This window comes from Lasioglossum baleicum, chromosome 6 (genome assembly GCF_051020765.1).
Source record: "Lasioglossum baleicum chromosome 6, iyLasBale1, whole genome shotgun sequence".
Taxonomy (NCBI): Eukaryota; Metazoa; Arthropoda; class Insecta; order Hymenoptera; family Halictidae; genus Lasioglossum; species Lasioglossum baleicum.
The window spans coordinates 2479457-2506887 of record NC_134934.1 but is presented as its reverse complement, the minus strand read 5'-3'; the positions used below and the strand labels follow the sequence as shown (position 1 = coordinate 2506887).

The 27431-nt window shown below is 46.6% G+C and overlaps 1 protein-coding gene across 6 annotated transcripts in view; it reads left to right on the top strand.

The window, feature by feature from the left end:
- The window catches only part of Vn (membrane-bound neuregulin protein vein), a 342137-nt gene that overhangs the window by 218508 nt on the left and 96198 nt on the right, over nt 1–27431 (top strand). For 3 of the 6 annotated variants that reach the window (XM_076425777.1, XM_076425778.1, XM_076425776.1), the window contains one exon: nt 21111–21253. The exons of the other annotated variants lie outside the window; for them this stretch is intronic. In XM_076425777.1, coding sequence (XP_076281892.1) covers nt 21111–21253 — 143 coding nt within the window. The remainder of the gene's footprint in view (nt 1–21110; nt 21254–27431) is intronic. 6 annotated transcript variants of the gene reach the window in all.

Genomic DNA, 27431 nt, shown 5'->3' with positions numbered 1-27431 from the left:
CTCTCTCTCTCTCTCTGGTCGCGTCGCCGCCATTCACTTTTATTTCGAGCGTACGCGAGAGAATCGCGCCCCGGAGCCCGATGCATGTCGGTCCACCGGGCACAAAAGGCTCGGCCTTCCGAGCTGGCCTTTCACCAGGTATATCTCAGAGCTTCACGGTGCACGGCCCCGCGAACGAAAGCATGCGAATACGGAGCCGTATATAATTTACCCGTTGCCGGATCCGTTCCCCGGCTAGAACACGCTCCGCCAAGGATGGACAGAGTTATTCGGCCGTGGAGCGGACCAAAGCGGTGCAGCGCGGACCGGAGAGGAACGAAGCGGAGCCAGAGAGGAACGGAGAGGAGAGGAGAGGATCCCAGTCCAGCCTGGGCGACGCTTATTCTTCGGATCCACGGACTGCCACGGGATTTTCATTGAAATACTGCGACGCCGCTTCGTGGAACAGCTTTTCGAAACGTTCACCGTTCTCACGGGTGACGGACACGCCGGCTTTTTTGCCTGGCCTCGCATAATCGAGAACCCTCTATTCCCTCGATCCCTTGCTGCTCCCTACCAAATCCCTTTTTATCCGTACGATTTTTATCCACCCACCGACACGTCGCGTCGCCCGCTTGCCTCATCGCTGTCACGCTCGGTCGCAAAGCTGATATTAACAAATATTTTTTCGAATGACCGCACTCTGGCTCCACAGATAATGTTTTGACATCAATTTTTCAGCATCGGGAACGTGATCGAAAATCTGCAGAAAATGATCAGCGCTATGTTTATTTATGGTAGAAGTAGGATCGTGTAGGGACATCGGATGAACCGGAATTGTTTTAGGATAATCTTCCGGAAATCGATTCGAAAGGGTTGAAGTACAATCAACCGAATGTTTACCCGTGTCGCGCTAACTCAATTTTAATCGAGAGGGAAGAATCGGTGCGGTCGAACGAACGATCCAACTCGCTGAACCGTGCATCGATTACTTTTCAACACCTCGGTACCTGTCCCCCATTAAAACGAGAAGCGTCGAACAGTTACCGCGACTCCTCCTCAGTCTGTTGTAACATTTATGAGAGTCCATTTAGGCTATTTATTGAATTGCAGCGAGACTTTGTAGAAATTTTCAAATTTTCTACACATAAAAGCTGATCTGTGAATGAAATCGGTTCAATGTTATCATTCAATTAAAAGAGAAAGCTCCTCTATGAATGGAATCGGACCAAAGTTAACATTTAATTAAAAGAGAAAGCTCCTCTATGAATGGGACCGATCGAAAGTTAACATTCAATTAAAAGAAAACATTTTCCCGTGAATGGAGTCCAATATGTGCGAACTGAAAATACGAAATTACACACACTCGAATTTCTCAGATTAAGTAAAACCAATATTAACATTCAATCAACAGAAAAAGCTTCTATGAATGGGGTGGTTTCAAAGTTAACGTTTAATGAAAAGACTATGAATGGCGTCCAATATCTACATACTGCAAGGTCCAAATTGGTTTTTACTCTCTACCACAAAGACCATCTACAGGGTGCCTCAAAATTCCTTCAACATCCGGAAAAAACCATACTTGGTTTAAAGCATTAAATAAACAATAATAATAACATCCGGAAATGGGAGGTTCCTGAGATCATTTGTTAAGGAGTTATTAACGAAAAACACGGGCCAATCAAAGCGCGACCTAGACGCGTGTTGGCACAGTCGGCCAATTGACAAGTGGTGCGCCGGGCCGACTGTGCCAACACGCGTCTACGTCGCGCTTTGATTGGCTCGTGTTTTTCGTTAATAACTCCTTAACAAAGCCGCGGACGCCATTTTTGCAAAGGAAAATGTTGCTTCAAATGATCTCAGTAACCTCCCATTTCCGGATGTTGAAGGAATTTTAAGACACCCTGTATAATTACTACAAATTAGAATTTTTTAACTGCAAACTAATAAATTCTTTTCGAATATATTTGACGAACTAGCACCATAATATTATCGTGCACTAAAGGACTGAAGACCTTATCTGGCAACTGTAAAACACAAAATCCAAGATTAATGTTGATTCATCCGGTAGTTCCATCCTCAAAGGAGCCACGATCACAGCATACCTTTAGAAGTGAGCGCGCGATACTCATCGCAAGCATACGTTGATCGCATTCGACCTCCCTCAAAGCACGAGTTAGAGACGCGAGCCTCGGAGGAAGCCGGTCTTTCGTCTCGGTCTCCATTGTTTCCGTGCTCCTCGCAATCATTACCGTCACCCCCTCTTATTAATATTCATGGTTACGGTTATTAATATCAACCGTGACGATAATGATAACAGGAACTCCCGGGCTATTATCTTCCTCGCTCTGCTCTATCGCCTCGTTCCAAGCGTAAAACACCTTTCAGTGCTCTGACACAATTGATACCCTAAGCGGCTAAGTTAATTCGCGTCCTGATTTCGTTGTGGAGGATAAGACTAGTAAATAAAATGATCGAACTCCGTATGTCAAACAAAACTGTCGAAGTTTCTGATTAAATTCACCACAGTGTTGCGAGATGGTGCGTTACGACGACCAAAAGACGTGCGGACTTTTCGAACCGTCTCTGCAAAATTTTCACCAACTTTTGTAGCGAATTTTCACAATTTCTATGCGTTGCTCGATCGTGTGATTCTCCATGACTAAACCTCAATACTTCCTGATGCCAATTGTCAAAGATTAGTACTCTATGTTCGCCACAAAAAGAATGGCGCGCTATTTAAAATGTCAGGTCATTTTGAGACACCCTTTATAAAAACCTTCCAACTTCCAGAGTACAATGATTTTGACTTGACAAGGAGCTCGACGATTATTTCAACACGTCAGACGCGTCTCAGTCGTCCAAGCCGATTAAGCGGAGTGTCGCGCGTCAAACGGTCCCAATCCAAGCACGTCAAAGGGCTCCTCTTCCAAGCGCCAAACAAAGCGTGAAACTGTCCGGCACGCGGCAAAGACATCAAAGAACTGGAGTACGACCGAGAAAGCGTCGTCGAACTGCTTAAAAAATCAGCTCGACGAATCCGCGAAAGCTGCCTCTCGTCGCAAGGGCGTTTGACGGAGCAGCTCGTTATGTTAGTGGCGATTCGCTAGTGTTTTATCCAGTTTAAGGGAAGCTCATCATCAACTGGCTTCGTTTAAAGTTGTCGGGGATCTTGCCCGCGTCGGCACAAAGGAAATAAAGTGCGTATTGTGGCAATTTCGCGTGGATGCGCTCGGGAAAACGCAGCCCTATTCCTTCAGCACTCGCAGCCGTCTTTCAGGGACGAGCTTTTTCTCCAGCTAGCGAGAAAGCACGAGTGACAGGTAACTTTGAAACGAGCCCTGGATACGAGTGCTGTAAAAATACTCCGCCGCGCCGCCGGGAAATGTGTATGGGCTCGGCGTACAAACGGCGGCCTCGCGCCGCCTATTATTCCGCGATACTCTCGGCTCGCTGTGTGTGTGCTTTCTCTTTCTCTCCTCCTCGAGAATACGAAAGAGAGAGAAAGCAAGTAAAATCCTCTTTGCATTCCCGCGTCCACCTCCGTCCGCGGGAATGCCGGTTTTTTTCATCGCGGCCAGACCAATTTCTCGCGAGCCACGATTAAAACTTTGATGAACACAGAGACTGCCTTTCAAAGATCCCGCCGTCGGGCAACGTTATGCGATTGTTCCGAGGGATTGCGAGGGAACGGTGCAGCCCGTTACCGAGCCTGTGAGTTTTCACGGGAAACGGTGTGCACCTCTGTAGTCTTTGCGGAATCGTGTGACGCGAATCTTATATCGTAATCACGTCAGAACACGATTTTCAACTTTGTCGATGTGGTGCTTTGAGGGAAAAAGGAAAAGCGTACGGAGTTATTCTGTGGGAAATAGTGAGTTGATAATGTGGGATGAAGCTTTCTCTTATGTGGACTCGTTTTTGAGATAATCAATTTTCAAGATACGATATGAATCGATTGAATTTTACAAATGTTTACGACGTCGACTATTCGAAACGGAATCCGATCATTCCCCAGTGATGATACAGTGAACTATTGATTAAGCATGTCATTACTATCTTTTTCGGAAACATTTGTACTACATAACGAAGTAGAAAAGAGCGGGAATGATCAGACAAGTTAGCTTCAGCTTCGTCAGTAGTGAACATGATGATTCCTCGCGAAAACCAGTGCTCTCTCGGAACAATGATCCCATCAAAAGAGACACCGAACGACCAGATTAACAGAATGAATACTTAACTTACGTTTGCTCGCGGAGAACAGAGCAGTTCGAAAAGTTAACTCTGGCGGTTGCTCACCGACCTGCAACATCGTTCCGCGGTTCGAGATAACGAACCAACGGGAAACAACGGAGCTTCTCTCTCTCTCTCTTTCTCTCTCTATCTCTCTCTCGACGGTCGCCGTCGTCGTCGTCGTGAAGAAAAGCAGAGGCAAATGCATTATCTCGCGGCTCGACGCGGCGAAGAGAGAGAACGGTTGGCGAGAATCTGTGGAATCCTATCAGAACGGTGGGGCTGGTTACTAATTTAACATATCAAAGGCGCAGGGCGGAGACGAGAGGCAGAGGGGAAGAAATTCATAATGAGCTCGGAGTGCTCGCGGAGAAGCCGGAGATTATGTATCCTCGATCGTTAAGTATTCACGCGGCGGCCGAGCGCCGGCAAAGTAGTAGCTCGGATTACTCGCACGGATAAATTCGAAGTTCCTTCGACGAGACCCGGTTTTTCCCTGACAACCGCAATTTCCCTGGTACGCGTATACATATATGTCCCGTTTTCTTGCTAAATACAAACGTCAATGGAAGTGTGGAGAAGCTTGGTGACGGTCATTGTTCGCTTACGTCCTTTGAAATATTGTACTCTGTGAAACGGGAAGGTCGTAGAAACATTCGTTCTTCAGATGAAATGAAACCTCGCTGCTTTTAGAAAAAGCGGATCAGCGAGATGCTTTTCTTAAAGTGTTAAATTCATTCTTGAGATGACTCAGCGAAGACGGTCATGAAGACATTTTGCACAAAACTATAAGTCTATTCTCGAGATGAATCGAAACTTACCGTCGTTGCTGGTCGAAGATGTGCAAGACGCTTCTGTATAAAATTTATAATTCATTCTTCAGATGAATCGACACTTAATCTTGTTTACAAAGGAGACGACGAAGACATTTTCTGCGAAACCATAAATTCATTCGGAAGATGGATCGAAACTTACTTTCGCTGCTATTACAACACAAGGAAGAAGAAAATGAAGATAATTTCTATGAAACTTTAAACTGATTCTTCAGTTTGATCGAAACTTACGTTCGCTGCTATTAGAAGGAAAAGAAGAAGATAAGGTGAAGACATTTTTTCTTGCAACTGCATGCAGTATATTGTACACCTACTAGCAGTATAAAGGAATTTTGTGAACTGAGAACTGAATCAAAATGAACAAGGGTAAACGTCATCTGGCAGTGCGATCTGTACCACGTACAAAGGCACAAATTCATGAAACCTCTATGTAAAATGGGCTACCAACTACCCCTAAATGTCGACATGTTTATACCGGCTTGTTTCTGATGTGATGCTCTCGTGTTTGTTAACCAAATTCCAATTGAAATCGCACCCCACACCACGTCTTCCTCCGTTTCGGAAACGCGATCGGCGTTTAACCGTCTCCTGTTCTAATGAGCGTGCAATGGGAGCCGGCCCACTCCCATAGCAATTAGCCAAGACTTGTCAAATAGCGCTCGTTAATACAACAGAAAGAAGAACGTGCGGCGCCCGTGAAATTTCATCGGCGATAATTGGGAAGCCGACAACCAATCAAAGGGAACGCTCTGCTCCGTGTCGAGCAAAATATTATTTTCACGCAAGTTCCCGGGCACTTTGACAAGGACGATGTTTCGCCACGTAGCATCCCTTCCGTGCATTCCTTTCATCTCGTCTCGGTCTTAACGACGTGAAATACAAATTTCACGGCAATAGAAAAATTATATCTGCCATCCAATTAAGAGGAAAATGAATTTTTAGAGGAAAAATTATATCCCAGATTTATGACTGACGTGGCCACAGAACGGCGTTAAATTTCCGTCGAAACCGAAGCTTGTGGATTCTGAATACTGGACGGACGCGAACGTCTTGGCAGCGGACTTATTACAGATAATTGATCCCGTCGCAGAACGTGATGGAAAACTAGGATCAGCAACATGCACCACTGCGGATCGACCGTGGAAAATCGCCAGTTGATTTGCTCCCGTCGGCCTCGGCTTTTACCCTCGTCGCGTTCGCAGTCCAACCTCGTTTTCCACGTGAAGGATTCTTGGTAGGGTAAACTGGCCGATATGCTACTGTCATTGGACGACATCCAAGCGGTGGCATTGCAATTGCAACAACGAGAGACGGGGTGAGAGAGAGTGAGGATAGAGCAGCGGTCGAGGAGAACAAGCCTACGGAGAGAGGAGACCACCTCGAGCGGATCTCTCAGGTATCGGCCTCTTTCCAGCATCTCGAGCCGTTCCTTTTTTTCCCGGTGGCCGGGGCCACGAAGGAGCAGAGGCACCGACTTAATCGTGTTTGGCCCGGGTCCAGGACACGACCGAAGTTACCAGAAGCTAGCTTCCCGGCCGGTCGCAGTTATCCCTCGAAACTACGTTTGTTTCATCCGGCGCCGGGGCACATGCACGCGCCCCTGCTACCGTCGTTAACTCTCTCTCTCTCTCTCCGCCCACTGTTTTAGTCTCTTTCTCTTCTAGCCCCGTCGGTCCCGCTTTTGGTGGCCGAGCGATATTTCCTTTTTCTCGCTCCGACCCCGATTCTCTCCTCGGCCTGCCGCGCACGATTGTTCCGCGCTTTTCCAGCCGCAGTAATCCCCTGGCAGTGACCGGACGGGCGCTCGCCAAAAGGGCCGCCCCTTAAAGTGCCTCGCGGCACAAGAATTTTTTTAATGAATACAACGCCGAAACCGCGAACCACTCATCCCCGCCATCCTCTCTGGAATTTCGTGCCGCATGGAGGAAGTTTGCCGGCCGTTTTCCTTAAATCAATGTTCCACCGGTCCACTCACTTCCACCTTTTATTCTACCTTGCCGGATCACTCCGACCCCCGTTTTATCAGACTTCAAAGCGCCCAAACTGCACGCCGTGCAGGATATTGTTCCACTGCGGCCCACGGAATTTCGCGATTGATCGACCACCAGCGTCCCCCTTCCTGCTTTAAGATAGCGTGTGCGAGACATGCGTTCGTGATCACTGGGCCCGTGGGCGAGGACCTTTTTTCACTCTTCATGATGATTTTAACAAAGTATGACAAATATGAATGTTACGCGTTTCTTTTTAGACGAAATGAAATTTGATTCGATTGTAATTAATATTCAAGCATTAAAATAAATGTAGCTAATAAATGTTACATTTAAATAGATAACTTACAGTCATTGTAATAAGAATGGACATAAATACAAGTCTTAAGTGGTCAGAAAAGGATCGAACCGAGTGAGACAATCTGTACAATCAAAAATTAGTACCGCGGCCTAAAACGTCCGCCGCCTCTTTCGAGAAATTCTAGGCACGTCGGGGCGCGATGATTAACGCAACACGCGAACGCAATTTCCGTGTCCGGCGGCGCGGCGCTGCGTGAATGCCCAGAATAATCCCTTAATCGGACTAAAATCGATGTTTTCCCTGGCAGCCGTGCAGTTATTAATTTCGCCACGTGGTCAGACTCGAGAGTTCGAAATACGCTTCGAAAAGAAACAGTCGCCCCGCGTGGATTTTTCGGATTTGAACGCTGCAACTTTTTAATTCGCTGGCTCCCTCGCCTCGGAATCGGTAAGAGAGAGAGAGAGAGAGAGAGTAAGAGGGAATTGAGAGATCGTTGCCCGTAATGGTGGGGTGATAGAGGGGGTGGAGGGACGGGATAAGTACCTTTTCAGGTAGAAGCTAAAGCTGGCCGAGAAGTTAAAGGTAATGAAAGCCAAGAGGAGAGGATGGAACACAATTTGCGCGGCCCCCGGATTAAGTCCAAGTTTTTCCCTTTACAGGCTACTTTTATGCGCTTTTTATGCGGCCACGGAGTAGCCGGCGCTTTCTCCGACGCACGCGTGTTTACATAAATGTATGGACAGCGGCGATCCGGCTAGCATGAATACCAGATCGTCGATTCGACTCGCGTTTGAGAGGCTTCGAGTTCCACGGGAATTTGTTCTCCGGATTTAAGAGACTGCTGGGAGAAGAAAATCTTTAGGCTAGCTCGCTTTTCGAACGACCAGTCTCCTTGCTCCAGGGACTACAGTCTGCGATGCCAAAAATTGCTAAACTAATTAAAAATTGCATAAACATCCGCAGTCTAGTCATGAGCTTGATCGTCGCATTAATTCCTGAATGGGACAAACCGTGAATGGTATTAAATGCAGTGCATCGAAATGGAACTATGGGGAAGGGTACGCTTGTTGAGACGTCGCAAAACACTTAGATTCGGGCCGATGCAGTCAAACCATCGAAAACAGCCTACACACAGTGTACTACATCCGCGAGACTATACTGATCTGAAAATGACGAGAGGCCCATGCTTTCTCGGAAAAAAGCGATCTTTGTTTTTCATCAGAACTTTCTTCGTAGTCTGTTGTACGACCATCCGCGTCTCCCCAACTTCTTTCGAAGCGCTTTAAACGAAGATCCAGCCCAAGCCGTCAGAATTTCTATAAAGTTTGTACTTCGCTGAACGCGTCGCGAAGTACAGACACCGGAGAAGAAGAAGAAGAAGAAGAAGAAGAAGAAGAAGAAGCGTCGCGGGGAAGTTGTGAGCGAGGAAGACTGGTCCGCGCCGTGTCGAGGGAAAAGGAAAGGGAGCAGGCCGAGCGAAAATGTTTGCGCGGGAATGGGAAGGGGAGTGCGGGGATTGGGGATCGCGGACCAAGCTCGTCTGTTCATCCCCTTTAAGCGATTTCGCATGCACGCGTTCGCGAGATACGGCCGGCGCGGCGCAGCGCGAACGGGAGAGCCAGAACCGCGTTCACGGAGCCTGGAACGACGGATACGCGAGCGGGAAAAAAGAGTGCCAGCGGAGTAGAGAGAGGGGCAGAGAGCCACACGATGAATCCGGCAGGGAGGGTTTCTAATTTGGTGCCGCAGCAAAAATCGACACTCCGTCTAGACTACCGCCGGCTCTCCGCTTAGTACGCGCCGGTATATATGCCAGCGCGATGTCGAGACCAAAGAGCGAAAGAGAGAACCTACCAGAGTGGGAAAGGGAGAGGGAGAGATAGAGAGAGGAGAGGGAAGAGCAGAAGCTGGAAGCACGGGCCGATGGAGAGAGATAAACCGAGATTTCTATTTATGTATTCCACCTCGTTCATGCCTCGGCCCGTCTTTCGCGCTCTCCTTTCATCTCGTTAGGTTTTTGCGGCCGGTTACCCTACCCGGACCACGCCAGCATATCCCTTCTCTCCCTCTAGCCCTTTGACGCGGGCCAAAAGGAATCGATCCGTGCAGGATTTTCTAACGACCGGCAGCACACGCCGGGCATCAGGCAGATCGCCAGCCGCCGCGCCGCCGTCTAGAAAGCGTTCCCAAGGCCGCCCGCGGCGAACCATCGCGAACTTTCCGCGAGGAGAAAGCCTGATGGTCCAGGCCTCGGACCTCTCGTCCCACGAAAACCCGCGGTGCAACGGGGTTTTCCGCGAGAGCCGCGTTTACGCGTCGAAACGCCTTTTCGCCCGCTGCGGTTGGCTCCGAACCGTGATAGTCAGGTCTACGAGCTGAAAATTCCCCGCAAATACCACCGACTCTTCGGGTAACGCTGCTACGAGGACGGCTGAGGCTTTTAACCGGGTTGCGAACTTCGTTTCTGGCTACTTACGCGAATCTCCTCGACGAGGAAGCGCTTCTACTTCGAGAATTCGCGAGCTCTTGCAAAGGGACCGAGTAGTTGAGGAAATTCGTGTTTCTGATGGTATGCACCGCATATTGTTCATAGGAAAAACGCCGCATGCCACAATTTCAAAAAATTCGAGTTTAGGCATTAATTGAGCTTCAGACCATAGGACATACGTATTTACCAAAAAAAGTGCAAACATATTCGGAAGGTTGAAAACACACAATAATGCCCCCTTACCGATGTCCGGTGTGAAGAATTAGTGATGAAAACTTTAAACGGCAATATCTCGTGAAGTGAAAGTTACAACCACAGATATATGCTTATATTATAATGAATTCCGTGATGTGTAGCTAATTCTAGCGAAATGAAAATCGTCTACTTCGTTTCCGAAAAACTCATCCCTCAAGAGGTTAATATCAGCGCAGCCCGGAAATTAAGGGGGCTTGTTCTCGGCTCGGAGAAGCGACGAAAGGCTTCCGATTATGGGTACTACGATATTCTGCGGAGCGGTGCCACTGCCGGCAAGATTAGGCGGTAACTCTGAAGCTTAGTTGGCTTTGCCGTTAAAGGTGGATTTTACGATGATCCTAAGTGAATGCAACCCGTCGACTTTCTCGCCGGATAAGTACCGAAGAACTCTTGCCTAAGTTCCTGTTAATATTTCAATAACACGGTAGATCAGACTCGGCCGATCTTCTTCCGATTTGCGTGTTCCGAAACTTTACAATTTATTGGGTCTCGCGAATCTCTTTCTGCTATGTGCGGTTCGAACAATATGGCATTTTACTTGGCGAAGAGGTTCGTAGCTTTAGCTCGCCTCAGAGATAACTTGGAATCTTCGATAATCGCTTCGTGAATGTGATAGTAATCAGATAATAAGCGATCCGATTATCATAATAATAACCCTCGTCAGTCCCTTGTGTCGATTTGACACTGTTTTCCCGAAATAAGTTATACTGTTCTGTTATTTCTAGATTTTGCCCGAAACTTAATCCATTGTATCGAGGTGTAATTTGATCAGGCACATTATAGGCGAGCGATTTAAATCTACAGCAATCGACAGGAATGTCTATGTTAACAAACAGGAGTTGATTCCGAAAAGAATAAATGAATAAATAAAAGTGACTGTTCGAGTCTCCGGCGTTGCACCACGATCCGGCATAGCATCTGTAGAGTAGTTTTGCAAAGTGATGCTAGCCTATTCAAGGGAATCGCGTAGCAGGATCGCATGAACTCGATCGGACGTCGCTCGAAGCGGCAAATTGTCTCTGCAGTGGCTCGAAATCCGCTTCTATCGTCGCACGGTGGTTTCTCGCAGCTGCACGCGGACGACACCGCGTCCTGCCGCGTTACAGAAACACGCTGATCCGATCAGAGTAGAATGGATCGGTAATGGCGGGCGTCGGGCAAGCGAGAGCTATCGGTCTTGTAATGGAAACGGCGTGTCGTGGCTTGAAAAAGAGATACGCGGTTCCGTAGGAGACGGTTTCTGCCCCCTCGCGCGCGGTTGAGAGGAATAGAGCGTTTCTGTTTTTCTTCGATCCTGTGGAAGTAGTTAATGGTTTTCTTTTGGCCGTCTGTCTCGCCGCGTTAATGCTTCTGCCGCTCCAATGGAGCCTCTCCTTCTGTCTTCCTTCGAGGGCTGTTCTTGCCGTTATCGCCACCGACGTCCGAACGAACTCTTCCGGGAGCGATTATTGTATCGACGAGCTGCGTCTCCTTATCGCAACGTGTTCCCTCTTTGGTATACGCGCCTACGGTGGCATTGAATGTGGAGGATTACCGCGGAACGAGACTCTGGAGGTACAGAAAATTTTGTGTCTCGGATTTACAAAGAGTTAACCACACGTCTTTGATCTGCGTGTGTAGCAGGAGTCTCGAAGAGATGAAGAGACGACGAAAAAGTTTCTGGTCGCGTTATACGGGAAGATACTGTACGCGAATCTGCGAACACAGGAATCGCAAAATCTCGTCAAGCGCGAGATTAAAGATAGATGGAGGACGAACATCGGTGATCAGTTGAAGAATAAATTGTAAATCAAGCGAACATCCCGCTGAATCCGGTGATCTGATGAATCGTAGGCGACAAGGAGGAGGAGAAGCCGGGGAGATCGGGTCTGACTTATCGCCGACGTGGATCCCGTTCGATGTAGCGAGCAATTTCGGTCGGCAGCGCCGGTATCGAATTACGTCGGTGTCGTCTGGAAGTCACCGGCGGCTTGTCGCTGATTTAACGAATCAGTTACGTTGGTGAAATACGAATAACGATGGCCAGACAACGCGACGCTTCTCGGTAGTCCCCGAGACGAGACCACGAGACACAGAGAGAGAGAGAGAGAGAGAGAGAGAGAGAGAGAGAGAGAGCATGTGTTCTCTAATTTTAGCCGGGACAGCTCAGTGCCGTAGAAGTTTCCCGTTCGGTTCGAGCCAGTTCTCGCGGTTCGGTCATCCCAGCAGGTTTCTTCCTGAAATCGTTTTCGCGCAGCCTTCGAAAATCTCTCGTTTCGCGCGAAATTCCAACAGCGAGCACCGCGAGACTGGCGGACGGGAAACTTGTCCTCAATTCTCTCCCTCTCCTCGGTCTGTCTCTCTCTCTCTCCCGCTCTCCCCCTCACTCTCTCTCTCACTCTCGCACGGCTCGTATCGCCAGTTGTAATCTTAATCCAGATGGGAGTATTAACGTGAAACGAGCAGTCGCGTTAACTCCGGACGGTAATCCCGGCGAGTTTCGCTGATCAGCGAACATCCACGAGGTCCACAGGTCCGACCTCGCTCCCCGAACGAAACGAGGAGCTCCGACGTTTCACCGCCCCAGAGACTCGCTCCTGAGAAATTGTCCGGATCCTGTCCGGCGGGACTTGAACTCTTGTCGTGGTAGCTCGTTAAGCCCTCCCTGATTCGCCGGGTCTTACCCGGCACTCTACTTTCGACGAGTTCTGATCTTTGGCCGCGGACTTCCGATCGCTGCATGCCTCCGTCTTTCAAAGAAATTGACAGTAGGCGATTCTATATTAAAGATTGAATGGGAAACGTGGAATAAGTCGCACCCCCCACAAGAAGATTATACCGTACATTTTACACGTATTTTTCAACGTGGAGTCTCCGCGTGGCGTCATCCCAGAGATATTCCACACATTTCAGCCGGTTTTAGTGCCGCCTTCGTACGTATATACTGCGTGGCAATTTCACGGGTAGACTCTTTCGTTCTCGACGGTATGTTTCCTTAACGGAGTGAGTTTTTTCGGTTCGGAGAACGTTGCAGGAACAGCTTCGATTTATGGCATCCGTCGTTTCGCCGCGCTGCTGCTCTCTGTGTCGCGAGCTCGTCGAAATATCGAGAGAATGAGAAACACAGAGAGAGAGAGAGAGAGAGATGCTCTGAAGTGTAGTAGTAGGTACAGGTAGTCAGAAGTTCGCACGCCCGCCCGGTTATAAATATCGTGACCCATCAATGGTCCCGCCGCGCCGCGACCATTCAGAGCCGCGAGAGAGGAGTAACGCGTAGTGTCATCCAGAAAGAGAGAGAGAGAGAAGGAGAGACACAGAGAGAGAGGCAGACAGAGTCTTAATGCGTCGTCGACGGAAAAGGCAACACTCGACCGCCGGTCCAGCGACCCTTCCCGTTGTCATTCTTCTCTATCGTAGCGGAGAGGGCGTTCTTATTGAAAAATTGTGTCATTCGACGTCCCCTGCGACAGCCTTGACACCGAAAATAATATCGTCGCGATGAATTCTCGACGCGAGACGGATAGAGCGTGTCGCTTATGCGAAACAGTTTAGTCTACGCGTCCGGCTCGCCGATTTATTTGCGGGGAGGCGAGGGCCAACGGTGAAATAAAACGTCGCGCTGCTCGTCCGACGTTTTATTTCCACCCGCTTCGCCTTTGTCACTCAATATTTGTTTGGGTTTTTCATAAAACAGCTACCAAGCTCACTCTTTCTCTCTCTCTCCTCCTTCTCTATTACATTAGCCAACCGTCGCATCGCTTTAATCCACGATTCTGTTTTTTCAACGCAATCGCGCGTCTTCCGCGGCAATAACGCGCTGTCCATCGTTTGATCGTCGAAATAAACGTTCCTCCGGTCGACGTTTTATCTGCTCGTTCCGTTCCCCGTCATCCTCCTTCTTCTCAATCGTGTACCTTTCAGTTTCTGCTTCGCGAGCCCTCTCGAAGCGACGCTCAAAGGGCCTCGGTGATATTGCGCCCTTGGTTTTGTCCCTTTCGTATCTTGCTCGACTGGAAAATACACTGTCATATTGTTCCGCTTGTTACGACATTAATCGCGCCTCATTTCCACACCTCATCCTTAAACGTCCACCTTATCGTAACAGGTCCAACATTTTTATCGTAGTGTTTCATTGTACATACACAGAGACTATCCGACACATTTTTTTTTATTACAATTTGTGGCAGTTGAAAATGATTCCATTCAGGATAAATTAAAAGAATGTATTAAATTAACTCAAGGAAGGATATAAGAAATTAGAATTGGAATTATCCATTAGAAATGGATAACTATAAAACTAAACAATATAATTTAATGCAATAAGAAGCATTTTATAGCAGGCTTGTTAATCATTCTTTTCTAGCCCCGTAGCACTTGAAACAAGGGTCGAAAGCATTTTTTACTCTCAGAGACGGACTTGCCCCATTTTCGGGGCAAGTGCGTCCTAGTTGACACTTTGTACAATATCCTATCAAAATGATAATTTTCCAGCAAAATTAGAATTCTAAATAATACTAATTCATCAGTAATAACTGTGGCAAGAGTTTGACAACAAGAACGTTAAGTTTTTACATACCAGACTGAAAATACATTAGTTTAAAGTCCAACTTTGCAAAAACTAGGGCGGACTTACCCCACTCCACCTTAATTAAAAATAGAGAATATTAATTGGATTCGCGTCGCTCGCGGGCATGGATGCGAATCGATAACGTTGTTTATCGGGGTTCGGGTTGCACTGTATTCTTTCGTTCTCCATCGTGGCAAATGAAGCTTGCACAGGTATTCGAACCGGTGCGGTGCGGTGCAGACTCGTCACTTGTTTGTGCACCTCGTGAAGGAGAGACACGCGCGCTGGAAAATATTGTGGCGTTATTGGTTCCGGGACTCTGTGTTCCTCGGATATGTAACGGGGAGCGAGCGGTCGCACGCAACCGCCGAAAATTAGATCCGCCACACGGAATCACGTTATTTTCCCTCTCGCGAATACGGGGAACGCTCGCGGAAGCCCAGACCCGACGGCACTAACGATATTAAGAACCGCCGGCCCAGTGTAATGCGACGGTTATTTAACAATTTTTCAACGGGCGAGCCGTGATTGCGACGTATTTAGTTCGTGGACGTTCTTCCATGTCGTTCGCGAAACATGACACGATACACATACGAATTTTTCGATTCTTCTCGCTTCCGCCTTCGACTCAATCGATAGAACATTCTAAATCGATCGATGGTTCGAAAATGTTGGACGTGTTAACACTTTGAGTGCCTGCCTACCAGCTTAAAAAAAATCTGAAAATTTAAATGTTAAAACTTGTAATGCTGAGAGTACTCGCTTGTTACAAGGCAGAGGATTAATAATATACAGTGGGTGTACAAAGTATTCGTATAGCTTTTAAAAACGAAAAGGTTTTTTTTAAATTGATGTGAGTCGCAATTGCAAAGGAAGGTCACGATTTTTAAATTTTTTATCTGTGCAAGGGGTTAGAACAACTTTACTTCGTTCGGGGTTACCCTCGCCATAAATAATAGAGACATCCAGCCGTTCCCATTGTTGCGTGGTGTTTCACAGTCCACTCAAAGAGAGCTGAAGTAGAGAAAGCTTTCGAAAGCCGGTGGAAAACCGTGGCGATAACGTAGCAGCTAAAATCGGCGCGACATCGTAGAGCTACAGGCTCCAATCGCAATTGTCGATCGAATCCCGTCGAATCGACGTCGGGAGATCCGTCGGCGTCTGGCGGGATGGTCGATTCGTGTCGTTGTGTGTCTTGGCTGTACAAAAAGACGTGAAACGGGACGACGGGTCGACTTATCGGGACAAAGGTCTCGGCTTGAAGTCCGAGGGGTGTCGTTTGGAGTTGCCGCGCAGAAAAGACGCCGAAGAGAATCTGGTATAGTTCTTAGCGAGGATGAAGTGGCCACCGGCACACCGGTGAAGTCCTCTGGAGAGCTTTCAGCCGCTCGAATCTCCGCCACCCCCTCCCTTCTCGCCGCCACCTAATCTCGCCTAACCATCCAGTCGGTTCCAGAGACTCTTCGCGGGAGTCTCGTCGTTGACGGCGAGCCGTCTACCAGCCTCTATATATCGTGGTTACGCCCTGATTCGTCAAGAGCCTGGACCGTCTCTTTGCCCCATTCTTCTTCTTCTTCCAGCTTTTCTTCATCCCCCCCTCCACTTCCGGTTCCCACGACTTCCGGACTCGTCGACCGCGACCACTTCCGCTTTATTCTTTGTACTGGAAGGTCAGCATCGAGGACAACAATTCCGAATCGTTCATTCAACGACAAAATATTTCATTTGCACTTGACTTTGTCACCCCTGCACTAGGATTGATTTTAACTAGGGGTGTGCGGGATCCCGAAACGGTGTAGCAGGATCACCATGGTCCAACGGCTCCCACGAAAATTTTTATTGAAAAATATAGTTAAATTACGCCATTATAATAATGAATAATGAATTTTCAAGGAAGTGCAACATTTTGGGACACCCTGTATATCAGTTGCGCTTAGTGCTTCGTTATTCCAGTGTGAAATGTTTAAACTTGAACAATACGGTGATTACGTAAAAAAATAGTGGGCTTTTTATTACGAGATATATGTAAAGAAAGTACATGGCACTCCCTTTTAAATTATCCCGCGCACACATGCCGCGGTAGTAAACAGATGAGTAAGACAAACATCAGAGGGAGAGAGAGAAAGAAAGATAGAAAGACAGGTGTGTGATGAAAAAGGGAACACGTGCTAAGGCTAACCTAAGAAAGTGAAAATACAGATTATAGATAGAAGTAAAGATTGTGTGAATAGGGAAAGGACAGTGAATAATTGACATTTAATGTCGTTTCTCTTTTTACAGGTAAGATTGTAAATAGTTGTAAATAGGAGCATGAAGAATAAAATCAGAAAAACCTCTTTTTACAGAGAAACTCAGTTTTGTGATTATTCTTGTCTTTACCAAACCATCCGGAAAATTGAATAACATTATATATAAATAAAGAATTGAACTTAAAGATTAAATAGTTCATTACCATTGGACCACGCTTATCCTGCTAGACCCAAATTTGGGCGCATCGCGGGATCGATATCGAGCAGCGATTTTTGACAACGAGAGGGTGCGCTGCGCGCGGCTCTTTGGGCGTCAGAGGTGTATCGTTACAAAGCAGTTTTTGGTGCCGGTTCCAGCATCAAAGTTGCTGGCGCACCCTCGAGTTTTAGCGTGCCCTAGCACGACAAAGGGCTCGGGGTGGTCGTAGCGACCACCCTCGCCGATGGATCGGTCTCGCAAGGTTTCCTCCTCGAATCGAGTGGCCTTTCGACCTTCTTTCGTTGCCTCGCAACGTCAATAATTTTCGAGTCTCGTCGCTCGTCTGGCCTGGTCGCCGGACGATCGATTAACCAACATTTTCTTGCGCTTCTTCCGCGTCAGCCCGAGACAGCCATGAAAATGTCTCGATCCACGGGAATACAGTTTTTCGCGAAACGTTTCTTCGAGAGATCCTCAAGATTCGGATATTTCCGGACGGAGGATAATACGACCGATTTAAATCTAAGCGGGCTCTCTTGGCAAGCCCGACGTACAAAGTTCACTTTCAGTTTCTTTCTTTGTACAGAGATGGTCTTGTTGCTCGGCGCAGTGACTCATCAATGAGGACGAAAACGGTGGACTTTGTTGCGAATCGAAATAAATGCGAGAGGAAGGAGTGCGACGGCATCGGTTAGAAATGCGTGAGTAAGAACCTTAGGCCGCGGTAACATTTATATCTTACAGGCGTCTGCCTCCGTCCCACTGCCGCGTCCTCCACTTTTTCCTGATCGAGCCTTACGAGCTGTACAATTAATTCTTATTTCACTTTACCATGTATTGGAAAGCGTATTTTTGTATCTCACTGTATTTTAGCAAGGTATTAGATGTACATGGTGTTTCTATCACTCGCTATCGGTAATGATTGCCTCCACTATTTTTGTCGGTTACGTCTAGGAATTATTTGTACGTACAAGTTAAACCCTGGGCCAGCTAAAACGAGACGCTGTGGACGAAACCTGTCCGACGTCCGGGGAAATATCAAGAGACGTCCAGCCAATCCGAAGTCGAAAATCCATCCGCGTTATCGTGCTTCTCCGAGTCCACTCGAACTTCCTCTCGACACGCGGACTCGCTGAATCGAGTAATAATACTGAAGCATCGAGAACCCGGGGCCATGGAGGACCTAGAACCACCGCGGAACTAGATAGAAGTCCGTCATAGTCCGCGATAAACCGCTAAAAAAACAATGGGGAACGCCGGACGCTAAAAGCGACTTGTCAAAATTACGAGATTCTGTTTGCTTAAATTTCATGCGATTGTATTGTGCTTTCAATTAGAGTACCGCGGAGTTGCTGTTTATTCAAACGTGTCGATTTCTGATGATTTTTATACTAATCTTATTGTTAGTAGCTTGAAAATAACGAGTGGAGTTTCTTGAATTCTTTTAATGTTTCACTCGCGACAAAAGTGAATAGGAGAAACAAACAACAGCGAATTCGTGCAAAAAATAAATTCAAGACTACTGCAACGTTACTTTCACACTTCATATAAAACCCCGTCGAGAAATAAATTTCTCTTCCGCGTGGCTCCGTCGTAAATCGAGGCAGAGAATTTTCGCTTTGCATAAAGATCCGCAATCTAATCGCAAGGTACAGCGCTAAGTGGCTTACAGGAAAGAGGCGTAACCCTCTTTCGCATTATTGCGTCTTACAGAACTTGCTTCATCCCTCATTATATCCGGTAATCAACTTTCCCAACTGACGCACCGCGAAACTCCGTTCTGTAACTGCGGAAAGAAATGAATTCGTTTAACAGTTTCCCACGGAAGCATCCTCGCAAGGTTTCCATGGGCTACGAAACTGAAATTTTCCCAGGCAGTTCCGAGCCGTTTTATAACAAGTGCTTTGACTCCGTTTGGCGTTGGTTTTTAATCGAAAGGCACCGAATGAACATGCCAGGGCGCTGAACGTCGTAAACCGTGTTCAAAGCGTGATTTTACGTGGGGTCCTTTAACGACGCTGTTTACCCGCCACTTTCGAGCCGCTACCCTCGATAACGAGGCTGACAGCATTCTATTATTCGCGGAGAAGACGCCCTCGATCCTTGATCCAGACGATCCTGGACTCCCGCTGCTTTTCTTTTACCGTACGATACCGATCTTGTTCTCATAATTTGGCACTCGCATGTGACGTGCTTCAGGTCTTGGGAAATGAATTTTTCGATACTCCATCCTGTAATACCACAAAAATTAACAGAACATAAAGGCTGTAATGTAAGGATTAGACTGCGTATTTTATGCATTTATGGTAAAAATGGGTAGGTCTAATTTCTGACAGTAAAAAAATTTGAAAAATTTAAATATGCTACTACTATTTCACCCCAGGTTGTTGCAATTCGGGTAGAAAGTTTTTATTTTGCATAAGGATCCGCGGTCTAATAATGATTAACATGTCAAAAATTCAATACAGTATATATAAAGCAGAAGCAAAGCTACAGAAATTTGATCGCCGTCAGGTCGTTTCGTCTCACAGTGCGATGTTCGAGCACAATAAACGTTGACTGGCTTTTAATCGTAACACTCCACTGCCTTAAAACCCTTCCTCTCTTCCTTCTTTCTCTTTCTATCTCGACGGGGAAAATGCTCGAACTGGTCGTCGATGCTGAGGAATCTGAAAGCACGACTTCTGCTTTTAAACTGTCGGACAGGTAACTGGCTTCTCCCGTTACGAGAAAGTTTCTCGGGAAATTCGATGCGAATTCGCCTCCATTTTCGCGGCCATCATTCACTCGCTTTTCCCTGCTTAACCCTCCGCCGATGATCCTTGCCATAAACTTGTCGGTCTTTACAATTTTCCGCTTTCCACGAGAATATAATATTTCGTGGAAGACGACGACGCAGTTCTAGTCGGCTCTAGGAATCAGGAAACAACCGGGAAGACGATCGATTTCGGTTGTTTATTTATTTATTGCTAACGAGTTGGCCGAGTTTTCTGCGCGTAAATCAGTCGCGGGTTTGACAGTTGATTTATGGAACACGTCCGGGTGATGGATTTCTGATCTACGATTACAAATAAATTGTAAATGATTTCTTTTGTGCTTCTGGGGCGGGCTTGAACTGGATCTCGTTTTTGTATTTATACGTATGCTATGCATAAAGTGTTACAAAATACCAAAGTATTATAGGAAACGTAAATGACAGTTTGAAAAACGTCTTAGAAATTCAATAAATTTGATAAAAATGCCATGCAACTCGCAATTTCCTCAAGTTTTGGCTCTGTGACTTGCATGAGGAACAGTTACGCTCTCCGCCAATCAGAAGCGATCACGCAAATCGCGATTCTCTGGGAAAAATCACCGTGATTGCGAACGAACGTGATCGAATCACGAGTGATTCAAAAGTAGCAGATCACGTCATCCCTAGGAGGTACTGCGCAAACAGAGTGCAAGGATGAAACTGCGACAGAGTGCGGCGGGTAGGGGGCGGGTAGATGTCGGGTCTCTGATCGGCATCGATATTTGCGCTAGAGCCGAATTCCGGCCGCGAGTAATCCGCGACGTTCGAGAAGTTATTAAATTTGGGAGAGAGCGCGCGTCTAGTAGCCAAGTTCGTCGTGTCTGCTGGCAGGAAGAGAAGTTTCGGCTTCTTCATACGGAAAAACGAGTTTCGCTCGGATGGAAGTCCAGAAATTTCAGTCTGCTCTAAACCCGCTGCTCTTACGAAGATGGTATGGGTGTGTTCGGATATCTCTTCCTCTTTCTCTCTCTCCCTCTTTGCTTCTGAGTGAAAACTTCCTGTTTGCCCCGAACTTTGCGGAATCATCTCCGGGGGAGAGTAGACGACGGGAACACGGTCCCCAGGATATCGGTATACTCCACGGAAAAGATAATGAACGAGCTAATCCGGCTGTAGGACACACCCGATCCAAGAACCGTACGCTACCCGCGGAAATGATCGCCGTGAGCACTTCCGTTGAATCGTTGCCAATATGCTCGGTGAACTGTGATTTTAATGGTACCGTGTGCGTCATTTTGTTTGCAGACGGAGATCGAAAGTGGTGATATCCTCCGCGAAGCCAGAGGACAGTGGCACATACGAGTGCGTGGCCGAGAGTACTTCCGGACACAGGGCCTCGCTCGCGGCCCAGCTTCTAGTCGCTCACGATACGAGAATTCCGGAAAGCAGTAAGTCTATCCAGTCATTTCAAGTCGCATTCATTCACTCTGACTCTAGTCGATATCATTCTACAAACGATACTGTACGGCAGAGACTTCCAACTGATTCCCCTCTGAGAACCGCAAGGTCCCCCACCATTCGAACCTCTTCCCACTACTACGTACCACGTTAGCGAGTGGGGCGTCAGGGGTGGCTGGGACCGACGGTTACAATGTATGCGTGTTCTACTATACATACATATACCGAAGAAGTCCAAGAGTGGGGGAAGAACCTAAGCGGAGAAGGTGCCGCGTATGACTCGCGAGCTACAAGTTGGAAGCCCCAGCTGTGTACGGTGCCCCTAAGTTTTTAGTTTTAAGCAATTTTCACTGCACAAGAGCTCTGAGTTAGATAATGGAGAATTGTCTGCATTCATTTCAAGATTAAATGGAACCACCGAAGTAACACAAATAGGTCTACAATTTTGCGATCCACGATTGAAATTATTTTAAAAGATCAAGTAAATTTTCTCTTTCGGAAAATTGTCAACTGTTACCATTCTCTACTGACTCTTGGTGCCAGTAGCTGGCACCGTAATCCGTACTCCGCGTAATCTGGGCCGTACAGTATGGCTCGAAAACGTTCGGAAAATAGTATTGCGTCGGGGCGTATCGGTATTTCGGTATGAAAGGGGTCGCCAGAATTCTAGGATTCGGGCAGGTTGCCGGTAGCTTCGTTACCGGTGGCCGTCGATCGGCGACACACACAGACACAGCGTGGAGTGTGGGCGGTACGATGGGCGACGGGATGGAGGAAGGGGGTTGGTTTCGAAACAAAAAGAACGTCGGACGCGTTTTTTTCGGGTCGGCCTGACTGGATTTCCGGCAATCGATCGATCGACCGAGCCGGTCGGCGAACACCTGCGGATAGAAACGGCCCCGAGGTCGATATACACGTTCGAGTTAACCGGCCTGCCTGGTGTTGTCATAACGTCGATCGTGCGTGAAGCCGTCGCGAAATTGCCGTTCCCGGTGCGTGAAAAAAATAACTTCACACCTCGCCGGAACGCTACTTCGCAGCTTCCGCGCAGCCACCTGCGATAACTCGACCACAACGCGCCGGTTGTTCTCCAGGAGAATTATTCCCTTTTTGCTTCCCCCGTTTTCTCGATTTTCCACGCAATACTCCATCGACCGAGGTCCCCCGGTCCATATTGTTCCGAGCACACTGCAGATCTTTATGCATTTATCACAATAATGGGCATCTATAATTTGAAAGAGGACAAAATTTAACAAGTTCCGTGCCACGTGTATTACCGATGGTACACGTGAAAATATCCATTTAGGCCGCGCTACACACTGACATATTGATTTAATGCGCTAAAAAAATATATTTTATAACAAGTTTAAGACTGTAGAATATATTCCCACCAAAGGAATGAGGTATTATAAAAAATGCAGTACAGAAAGCCTGAAAGAATGAATGAAAAAAACGAGCAGAAACGGCTCAGCACGGAACGTGTTAAAAAATCGAGGATTGTCAATTCGCGGAGGAATGAGTCGATTACATAGAACTTAACAAAACCTTTTAGAACACAAAACCCTATCATCCACTGTACACGACCACCTTGAATATCCAAGATCTCGCATTAACCCTTTGACAACGTCTCAGAGACATCAGAGCACGATAGACACCCGAAGACGCGACGCTCAGCGTCAAAGGGTCAGAACATGACCTATCCCTAAAGTAGAATGTCTCAAAGCAAAGACAGTCTCTACATAGTCACCGTTCGCAATTGTCCTTGTACCAGTTTATCGATCGGTCCAGTATATGTTCAGTCCCTCCGAAGAAAAACCCGTACACGGGTTGAAGTCTGGTTTATGGGTTTTCATAATACGCGCAACATTTGGTAGACGCTTTTCGCGCGCGCACGCGGCCGTATTTATGCCGGTCGAGAAGTGCACCGAAGGGAAACAGTTAAACGTGGAAAAAGGCTAAGGGAAAAGGAGAAGGAAGAGAGAAAGAGAGAGTGAGTTTTCCCGTTCGGTGAAACTCGTTCTTCGTAACCTGTTACGAACACGTAACTCACCGCCCGGCGCAATTTCGACCGCGATACGAGATAGCCGGGGTTCGAAGGAATTGCCGGCGTTGGCCGAGCGAGAGGAAATTCCTCTCGATTCGCTCGAAAATACCGAGCGCAGCAGGAAACCGCCTCTTCAGCGGCGCCGACACTCGAGGCCGAGGCCACAAAGAACCGCTTAAACGGCGGAATACTCGAAAGCGGCCGCGTCGAGCCGCGTCGCGACGCGTCCGAGACCAGACAAAGCCACGAGCAAAGAAATTGTCAGCCCTCGAGCATTATTTCCTTCACCTTCTTTTCCATCAACGGTGACCATAACCCTCTCGGCTCCTTCCAAACACTTTGCAAACCTCAGCTTTCGTTCTTCCACTCGAGCATCCTGCATCCTCGATTCTCTTTTTCCTCATAATTATTAGATCGTCCGGAAAGTCATTCCTTTTTCTCTAGGGAAAATGAAAGCCAATCTTTTTCTATCTTTTTAATCTTTAATGTCTCTTGTCTATCTCTTTAATGTCTCGCGATCGTACTACAAGATTAAAAATTAACCACAATCTGCCTCTATGTTATATGATTTATGATTTAGCTGCAGAATAGCTGCAGAAACGGAATGCGTTATGGGTATCGATTCGTACCGGACGTGTCTGGGAATTTCGTGAACCGACTCGTGTGCCAGCATAGTTTCCAGCATCATCATGCTTTTATTGTCTCAAGAGCGAGTCCTAGGACGCGACCATGACTTTGGCCGCTGGCATGGTTAGCGCTCGATCGTGGTAACAGATTGTGGTAACGTTTATAAGCCCAGAGTTCCTCGAAAGAGCTCAACGCTTTCTCTCTATGTCGTTCTCTGTTTCTCTTGCTGGCTAGACTACAATAACATTTACCACAAACTTTTACTACGGCTCGAATGCAGCTCGTGCCCTACTACCAACCGCGCCACTATGTCCTAACAATTGCCGTTACACTCGCAACGGCACGCGCTTTACTGCCGCGAAGGTGTAACTTGATACAATAACGCGCGTTCCGCGTCGTTTAACCCGCGAACGAGCTGACTTACTGTGTTCCCCCACCGACGACCGAGATCAATGAAATTATGGTACCTGGCTCCGGAGAAGTACCGTGTAATGAACCGAAGGAACCGTTGCTTAAAATACTGTTCTTACGAGAGCCGAACCCATCAACCATTTATAGAATTATGTTAGCTCGTACGGAAAGTAATTTGGTTTTCGCGTAGAGATGGCATTTGTTATTGTTAGATTGCGGATCTTTATTCGTTCATAGCAAAATTGATAAGATGAAATTCGAAATTTTTGAAAAGTTTCTAAATTAAAGATATCAATATATGATTTCTCCTCTATTAAAATCATTAAGGGAAGAAATAACATTCAATTTAGGTTCTATGTCTTGCAATCGATGCAGAGAATTTTTATTTTTCATACAGATCCGCTGTCTGGTAATAACTAGACTAGCAAAATAAAAAATGGTAATAAAATTGGCTTCCATCTTCCCTTGAGAAAATGAAATGACTTTCCGAATGGCCTAATAGTTTCAAATTGATCGGAATATTTTGATGATTTGGACATTTTTATAAACAACCGTGTGTGATATAAGATTTTATGCATTTATGAGAGAAATGGATGGCATACTAACGTTATTCAAGAGTACTAAAACTATCGTTCCTATTCTCTCTTTCTCTTTCGCGGTTGTATTCCTCTGATGTCACCGGTCGTCACGAGGTTTCGTGCTTAAGTTCCACGGAAGAAATCCTCGAGCGGTCAAACACCTGTGCCAGCTCGGAGGGAGCGGGTTCGTTTGAGCTGTCACAGCGTGGGAATACTCGTAGCACGCGTAACCAGCAGGCACGTGGAAATTGCGAAAACCGTCAAACAGCCGACTTGACGAATCTCCGCATTACATCGAAACGAAAAAAAAACATTTTTCTTGAAATCGAAAACGATTCACACGAAAAAAGTCATGGCTCAATGCCCTAATTCCTTCTTTTTTTGAAAAGTTAAAATTGATTGCAGCGCCACGTGTACCACGGATGGTACACGATGTGACAACTACTCTATACAAGCTAATTACTTATGGATTGATGAGGTAATGAAATATTGTGTGATAATATATCAATCTTTAGTGAAAACATCAAATGGCCTGAATGAAAAGTCGAGCAAAAACAGCTTGACACGGAACGTGTTAAAAACGACCCAAATTTTATTTCATCTAAAAAGAAACGCGTAACATCTTCATGACCAGTGTGACTCGTTGATATACGGCAAGGGGTTAAAGAAGAAGGGGTGATCTCTTAACAGGCTCGACAAGTTGTTTGCGGTCGATCATCGAGGATTTCGACGATCGATCGTCGCGCGTCGGTCAGATTCGCCGAAAGTGAAGAACGTTGGTTGGCGTCGCAGAGATCGGTCCATCGTTGCGGGATTTACGAGCCGCTCGAGTACACGCGTGTGTACCAAAACGGATAGCTGACCCACCATCAGCAGTTCGGGGCTATATGAAACCCTGACGTGGCTGGCAGGGTTGTAATTGTCGCCCTTTGTCCGTCACACGAGCCCGTGGCCCGACGGTGGCGGCAAACCGCAAGCTTTCCAGCCCGTGCCGCAACCGCCGAACTATGCCGGCATTATCGCATCAGCTGCTTAATCCCTGGTTTATCGTCCGCGATTACAGACCCATAAATCGGCCCTCGGTTCCGTTTCCTTCTGTTCCTCGACTCGGCTTCTTCTTCTTCTTTTCCGCCTCGAATAATCGCGGCCAAAACCTAATAGCGAATCACGCTCTTGAAATTTCAATCGAGAAACCCTCGTACGCTTCTTGGAAATATTTAGTTGCATATAGATTTTTATTCAGAGTTGGGCAACCGCTAGTCACAATTATGATTATTGACTAATAACTTCATAAGCTCTATAGAAGTGACTAATAATTAATGACTAAGTAAATACTTGAGCGTGACTATGTGTAGTGACTATATAAGTATTATATTTGAGCGTAATGACTAACTTTTCATACTTTTTGAATACTGACTATAATGGCATAACTAATGACTAAATACGCAATCAGAATTTCACTATGACTAATGACTAAAAATGGTTATAAGTTAAAATAAGACATAATGATAACAAAAAATATCCTATTAGTTTATAAACATATAAAATACAGAATATGACACGTTTAGTCACTGCTAATTCCAGTATAGTTTAAGTATACCTTTTAATGTATGCTAATCGCACAATAGTGACTGATGACTAAAGATTTAAACTAACTAATGATTAATCATAACTAATAAGCAGTAACTAACGATTACTTAGAGTTGTGACTAACTAGTGCCATGTAGTTATGACTAACTAATCAAAAAGTTTTAACTGACTTTTATAAAGTTTTGACTAACAATCAAACAGACTGTTAGTCATTTTTAATTATTAGTTGATTTTTGCCCAACTATATGTTTTTATTTTATGTGATATTAACCCTTTGCATTCGCGGAACTGTGTACACTACTCGAAGGTCCCAGATTTTCTTTGGAACAAAGGAATAGTTAAATTTTTAGTAATTTCTTGTATACATACAAGCAAATTTAACGCGTTCAGTGACCTACTGCTCACGGTCGTTTAAGATTTTTGTCGAAGGTCAACTGCGATCGGAAAATATTCTACTTTGAGGAACGACGTAGCCTCGCAAAGTTTTTCGCGTCGCAGCGACGAGCGTCGTCGCGAATGATCAGTGAAGCAGCCGATGTCGCCGGTTAAGCACCGATCGGCCCGGATAACGACAAGGCTCACCTCTCTTCAATGTGAGAGGAGAAGGTGGAGGAAGGAAGGAAGGAAGTAAGGCGAAGAGGAAAAGCAAAGGAACACTCGACTCTCCCGTTTAATGCTCTCGAAGGTGAAGAGACGCGAAACAGGGACAATTAGGAGGGGCGGGGGCTAGGTCGACGGAATGACGAAATAGCAGCTATTACGAGCGGAAGGTAAGCCCTACTTCGCTGCGTCGTTGAGTCTCGCGGATGGTAACGCCCGAGAGCGATACCCTCTAACCCTCTCTCTCCCTCTCACCGTGTTGTCTTTCGTAGCATTGTTTCTTGACGGAGGGTGCTACGGGGGTAAATCGGGGGTGGA